The sequence below is a fragment of the Bison bison genome, unplaced genomic scaffold, assembly GCF_000754665.1.
Source record: "Bison bison bison isolate TAMUID 2011002044 unplaced genomic scaffold, Bison_UMD1.0 scf7180017864136, whole genome shotgun sequence".
Taxonomy (NCBI): domain Eukaryota; kingdom Metazoa; phylum Chordata; class Mammalia; order Artiodactyla; family Bovidae; genus Bison; species Bison bison.
The window spans coordinates 3,074,320-3,081,428 of record NW_011494708.1 but is presented as its reverse complement, the minus strand read 5'-3'; the positions used below and the strand labels follow the sequence as shown (position 1 = coordinate 3,081,428).

Sequence of the window (7,109 nt, the reverse complement as noted above, 5' to 3'; positions counted from 1 at the left end):
GTCTGTCTAGTCAAGGCTATGGTTTTTCCTGTGGTCATGTATGGATGTGAGAGTTGGACTGTGAAGAAAGCTGAGTGCCGAAGAATTGATGCTTTTGAACTGTGGTGTTGGAGAAGACTCTTGAGAGTCCCTTGGACTGCAAGGAGATCCAACCAGTCCATTCTGAAGGAGATCAGCCCTGGGATTTCTTTGGAAGGAATGATGCTAAAGCTGAAACTCCAATACTTTGGCCACCTCATGCGAAGAGTTGACTCATTGGAAAAGACTCTGATGCTGGGAGGGATTGGGGGCAGGAGGAAAAGGGGATGACAGAGGATGAGATGGCTGGATGGCAGCACCGACTCGATGGATGTGAGTTTAAGTGAACTCTGGGAGTTGGTGATGGACAGGGAGGCCTGGCGTGCTGCGATTCATGGGGTCGCAAAGAGTCGGACACGAATGAGTGACTGAACTCAACTGAACTGAACTGAAAACCACCTAATCTACCTGAATCACACTTTGGGGAGGGGTGAGGATGAGTGAGCTGCAGGAACCAAAAGGGAATTCTGCCCTATTCTGTAAGATATTCCGAGAAGGAGATTCCATTGCTACTTGTCACAGTAGCAATCCTTATTACAGTCAGAAAGAAACTGGTACTCACCAGACATGAACATAGGTACTAATATCTAAATACTAGACTTTCAAGGAAAATAAAAATGCATTTAAGATTTTAGGAAGTTAAAATAAGGAATCCAAATACCTTATGTTATTCAGACTATAAAATCTTATACAAACATGAAAATGGTAAGCTTAGCCATAATAAAAGTATACTGTAAGATAAAAAATATCAAACATGCATATTTAAAAAAAGGGCTTACTAGGAATCTCTCTTGTGCCTACAGCCTAACATCTCTTAACAATAATTGCATAAGACTACTAAGATGACCAGCACAGCTGAGCTCAACCAGGGCAATATTAACACATATAGGAAAAATACTATTATATACTACCTTGTTCAGTTCGGGAAGTACATGGTCTTCTGTCATTCTCAACATTGCTGAAAAATTAAGTTTAAAACTATCTTTAAAGGGAAACTCCAAACATAATTTTAATTATAGACGCATTTCAAGTCTAAATGTATTTCACTGGACTACATTTTCTATTTTCAACAGCTTCTTGTCACCAAGGAAAACTTATTTTTCTTCTAAGAACTACAGAGTGAAGAATTTGATTTATATTCTTAGGCTCAAAACGGTTGATATAGCCATCTTAAACCATTTTTCCTTTTCTCCTTCAATACAACCCCTTACCACTCCAGACAAACAAACCAAACTGCTGCCTTTAGCAAAGACTGCGTGTGCAGGAATCCCTCCTGACTTAGTCATGTTTCTTCTCTTAAAATGTGCAGGCAATTCTTTCTTTCCTCCAAAAGGCTTAGAATGCCAAACAGATGTATTTCTTCCCCTTGGGCTTTTCTGCCACATGAAGATGCTTGCACTAAGATTTATGTGTGTATACACACACTTATATATGTGTATATATGTATTTATATACCTTCTTTAATATTTGTGGTTGACCCTTTTTGTCCTTTCATGGGGCGTGTTCATCAATACTGTATTTTCTATACATATTACATCCACCTAAGTGAAGAAATATATTGCATGTGCTTTGGATAGTGTTTGAATATGCTTCTAATGTTTGGCCAGGAAAAAGCATGTTAGACATGATTCTGCAAATAGGGATTATTTTAAGAAACTGTTCTTAATTAATTCAGACTTCTAATTCATCTGAAAAAAAAACCAGCCATAATCTAGTTCCATTCATTCATTTATCCACTCAAGAATTACTTACTGAGCGTAATACAGGTACTGGGAACAAAGCAGTATAAATAAATCCCTGCCTTCATGGAGACTGCATTTTACAAAAGAGCAAACCAGGGTTAGAGCGCTAACTAGTGGCAGCATCCAGTTACAGCTAGGTCTCCAGTTCTCCAATCCAGTTTGTTTTGTTGTTGTTAGTACTAAGTCCTGTCCAACTCTTTTGCAACCCCATGGACTGTAGACCGCCAGGCTCCTCTGTCCGGGAGATTCCCCAGGCAAGAAAACCAGAATGGGTTTTCATGTCCTTCTCCAGGGGCTCTTCCCGACCCAGGGATCAATTTAGTGTGCTTTGTTCTAATGATAAGGACTGAGTGGTAATTCATTTATCTTCTAATGCAGCTTCTTATTACAGTTAGGACATGCAATAAGAATATAAACTGCCTAATTACTCCAGTAATTATAAGTAAAACCAAGCTACTATTTCTCTAATAGAAAGTCACTTCTAAGGTTTCATTTAATTTGAACATTGCAATTTATTCTAATTAACTCTGATATTAAACAGGCTGGCCTGATAAACACTCTGGCTCCCCATTCTGGCTAGTGTTGGTATGGTTTTGAGAAAAATCCAAGAATTTTAAATGTCAACATCCACTGACTGCATTCATTTTTTTATTAAAAGCAATTATATTAGGCTAACAAATATGAAAAGTCACGTTTTAAAAACATCTATTAAAAAAAGATTTGGGCATTTGTTTAAAAGGATATTAGCACAGTACAGGTAATTTACTTTCTATTTTACCCTTTAGAATTTTAAGAACTATGGAATAAATTCTATTTACAACTAAATTTTCCATGTGTTGGAAGGAAATGGATGCTAAATTATTTCAAAGACATTAAGAGAGGTCACAAAAATAGCAGTACAAATGGACTACATACGTAAGATACGCACACTCTGTAGGATGAACATTAAAACATTTAATATCATGTCAGTAACTATTTGTTAATTACATACAAATGCAAAGAGATGCGGAGACACAAAGAAAGGACTGCTGCTGCTGCTGCTGCTGCTGCTAAGTCGCTTCAGTCATGTTCGACTTTGTGCGAACCCATAGACAGCAGCCCACGAGACTTCCCCGTCCCTGGGACTCTCCAGGCAAGAAGGCTGGAGTGGGCTGCCATTTCCTTCTCCAATGCACAAAAGTGAAAAGTCAAAGTGAAGTCGCTCAGTCGTGTCTGACTGTGCACCTACAATCTATTTAGCTAGGGCATCATTGTCCAGTAGAAGTGATAACGGCAATGTTCTAGTTCTGTGCTGGCCAACGTGGCAGCCACTAACTACAAGCAGCTCCTGAGCACTTCAAATGCGGCTAGCATGACTAAGGAATTGCATATGTAATTATAATTTCAACTAATTTAAACAGCCATAATTGACTAGTGGCTACCATAATGAACGGCACAGATCTACAGACAGAAGATCAAAGTATAAAACAGGAGTTCAACTATTCAAGGCAGAGGCTTTGTCTTATTTTCTCTCCCCCTTTCCACTCCAAATCTAACACTTAACAGTGCCTAATACAAAGTAGAGATTAAAAAATGTTATTTGAACCTTAAGAGACATTACAGAGTAAAAAAAAAGGTCAATTATCAGTAAGTGATAGAGACAATCAATGTTAGAAGTTGTATCTGTGAAGGCGGGGATGGGAGGGTATAAAGAAGAAATACAATTGGCCATGTGTTGAAAACTGCTTAAACTGAGTGAAGTGTGTAAGTGGGGTCATTTAAACTATTCTCTCTACATTGACAAGTATTTAAAATTTTACTAGTGTAATTGAATATTCCAAATTTATATTCCCACATTTTTTCTTCAAAAGTGTTAAAAATATAAGAATGCTTCATTCAATTAACTTACCCACATACAGCCACCGAAAAAATGCTTTGAAGTTTTTCATACTGCTATCTATAACTCTAAAAGATAAAAGTAAATCAGAAATGAAATTATTACATGAGGTTCATATATCATTGTTCAATTACTATGGAATATAATAATCCTTACTGTTCTAGTATAGCCTATCTGGATGACATTTAAAGCTTTAGAACAGATTTAACAAATCAAACACATAGCTAAAAATAAAATCTCAAAAGAGCAAATCCTGATTCTTTTCAAAAATAAACCAAATAACTCAGATTCTAACTGGTCATAACAGCCTTACCACAAACTGTAATAGTCTCTCCAAGCATTCAGTAAAGTATGAAATCCTTTTCTAACTTTGGAACCAAAAGAAATTTAAAAAAACAAAACAAAAACAGTTTTCAGCACTATTCTCAGTTTTTAAAAAAAAATCACTGATCAGTAAGAAGAAAAAATATCAACCATAACAGAAAACCATTATTATAAATGTATACTATGTCACTACCATTACCTCTGATATCAATAAGACATTACTTATGGAAGTTGATATTTTTATCCTTACAGTAACAGATCTCAAAAATCGAATTTCCTTGGGCTTTACATAAATGTGCCCTGAAGATTAAGTGTTATAAGTGGAAGTCATCTACACTTTGATGAAACTGTTTCTGAATATAGAAATGGATATCATTTTTTTAAAAGCTCTTTAAGCTCACATCTGTAAGATAATTACTCTAAGCAAATAATATGTGCCCTTTTTACCCCTAAATCTCAAAGTCCCTTCTAAGCATTAAGTCTCATAATACTACTGGAGAAGTAGGTCAGTATCATTAACCTTTCTGTACACAGTACAACACCTGACATAAAAAACTGTGACATCTCTTGCATTACCAAGCACCACGATCAAAATTCTCCTGCAGCAAAAATGGGGGAAAAAAAAGATTCCTGTCTTTCTCAGTTCACCCCAACCCCAGGCAATCACTGATCTGTTATAGGCTAATGTTAAAATTCTCACTGTCTCAGTTTCTCCATTATAATCTAAAATAATGCTATATTTCACTTATCTCCAAGGAGCAAGAAGTTCAATCAACAACCTTTCATTCATATTAAAACATGATCAGAGAAAACTTAGTATTTTATGTTTACTCTCTGCAAATATGCAGAACCAAAAAATTATTCAACATTCAGGAAAAGAAATGTCATTTCCCTCCTGCTCCGTTCTTTGAGCACACACATCTATATTCTAAAATCCATTAAAACGACATTGGGGAGGGGTGTACATGTTATAAACTCACATACAAAAAGATGATAGAAAAAAAAGCTTTTTTAAGTTTCAGAAATCTCAAAAGCAGACAGAAGACTGGGGACTGGTGAAGGTCACCAGCAGGGGCCACATGTGAGGCACTTCAGAGAGGGGGCAGCACGGAGTCATCCAGCCAGCAGAACCCCGGGGACACTCAGTCCTTAGAAACATCAAGTTCAACAGAAGACATGCGATGACGTCTGGGGCTGGGCAAAGGAGGACAAACCGAAACAGAGGGCACAGCACAGGCCTGCATGCCCTGGCACTCGTGCTGGCTTTGGTCCACCCTGCACCCAGTAACTCCAAGCAACTTGAAACTGCCTCAGGAATAAATATGAGTAAACAATCGGGCATCAGGTTTTTGAAGAAAGCTTGCAACAAGAGACCAAAACAAACAGCAAAGTGACATATAAACAGGAGATAATTCAGGAAGCAGCCAAGACTTTTAAAAAATCTAATTAATGTCCTCAGAGAGCCATGAAATGTCATATCTACAGAGCAAGAGCACTGCTTTGAAAAATGAGTAAACAAATAAGAAAACACTTAGTAATTAAAAGACAGGACTGCCATAATAAAACATGCAGCAGCATGGCTCGGGCCAATGACCTCACTCTCCATTCCACCTGGGCTCTTACTCCAAAGTTCACACCCTAGACCCTCTTTACCAACCTGAGCCTTCTAAATCTCAATTTCAAGCATCCTACTCAACCACAGCCACCAGCTTTCTTTCCAGTGACTTCTTGCCAGCATCCCAACAGTCGTACCACCAAGACTTACCCTACTAGTTCTCCCGTCTTTCACTGTATCTTACCCACTTATTTCTACTTTCAAAATATATTCAAGTTCTGACCATTTCAGATTCTGACCACCATTTCTCTCTTGGCTTCTGTCCTCACCCTCATATAATCTATTCTCAATACTAAGTAAATAAAAAGAGGGATCAAAAAGATCCTAGGTCATATCCTGTTCCCCGACTGCCTGTAAGAGCTTATTACGTTATTCTTTATTATGTCCAGCATAAAAGCCAAAGTCCTTACAGCGGCCTACAGGCTCTACACAACTTGACCCATCCTCCATGACCTCTTTCAACTCATCCTATCGCTCACACTGTTGTTAAGTTCACTTAGTGGCTCCTGGAGGTTCCCCTCAAGTATGCCAGGCATGCTCCAAACTCAAGGCCTTTATACCTGCTGTCCCCTTTGCTCCAAGTATCAGCAAGGCTCACTCCTTCCACCCTCAAGGCCCCCCCGACCAAAAAACTGCACCTCTAACCCCAGCACACTCTAGATCTCCCTTCCCTACATGGGTTTTCCCACCACTACAAACCACTATCTGACCTGCTATAGATTTTAATTATCCATTTCTTTATTATCTGTCTCATCACATTAGAATACAGTACCTATGAAGGTAAGATTTTTATCAGTTTTGTTCACTACTATACTCTCATCTAGAATAGTGTTTAAAACATAGTTAAAAACGCACAATAAATGTATATGATGAATGATAGGGCTGGATAATCAAGTCAAGAAAACTTCATAAGAAACAGTAAAGACAAAGCTATTTAAAAAATGTGAGTAAAAATAAAAGACATAGAGGGTCAATCCACGAAGTCTAATATGACCAACTAGATTTCTAGAACAAAAATCTAGTTTTAGAAAGTGGGGGAGAAGAGGAAATTATCAAAATAGTAATACAACAGAATTCAGCTTAAAAATAGCGTTTTTTTTATTATCAGTACAATATATAGAAAGGCCCACATTTAAAATACTACTGTGAAATTTCAATGTATCAAGGATGAAGAATAAAGTTTTCAAGATAAGAAAAAAAAAACAGCATACAAAGGAATGAGAATTAGAAGCACCAGACCTGCCATCAGCAACAAACAGGTCAGAACACAACAGAGCAATGTTTTCAAAGCTCTCGGAGAACATAAATCTCCCTTCATAATCCATACCCAGTCAAAACCGTCAATTAAGTGTGGCAGGAGGAGAAAAGACACAAAAGGACACAGAAGGCTTGCCCTTACACATCTGTTTTCTAAGTTATTGGAGGACATTTTCCACAAAGTGATTAAATGAACCAAGAAACAGAGGAGATCCTG

The 7,109-nt window shown here is 37.6% G+C and overlaps 1 protein-coding gene across 1 annotated transcript in view; it reads right to left on the bottom strand.

Annotated features, from left to right (window-relative positions):
* The window catches only part of ANAPC4 (anaphase promoting complex subunit 4), a 35,526-nt gene that overhangs the window by 13,819 nt on the left and 14,598 nt on the right, over nucleotides 1-7,109 (bottom strand). The window contains exons 16-17 of the mRNA XM_010839922.1: nucleotides 3,709-3,764; nucleotides 990-1,036 (exon numbers count right to left, since the gene is read on the bottom strand). Of these exons, the coding sequence (XP_010838224.1) occupies nucleotides 990-1,036; nucleotides 3,709-3,764 (103 nt within the window). The remainder of the gene's footprint in view (nucleotides 1-989; nucleotides 1,037-3,708; nucleotides 3,765-7,109) is intronic.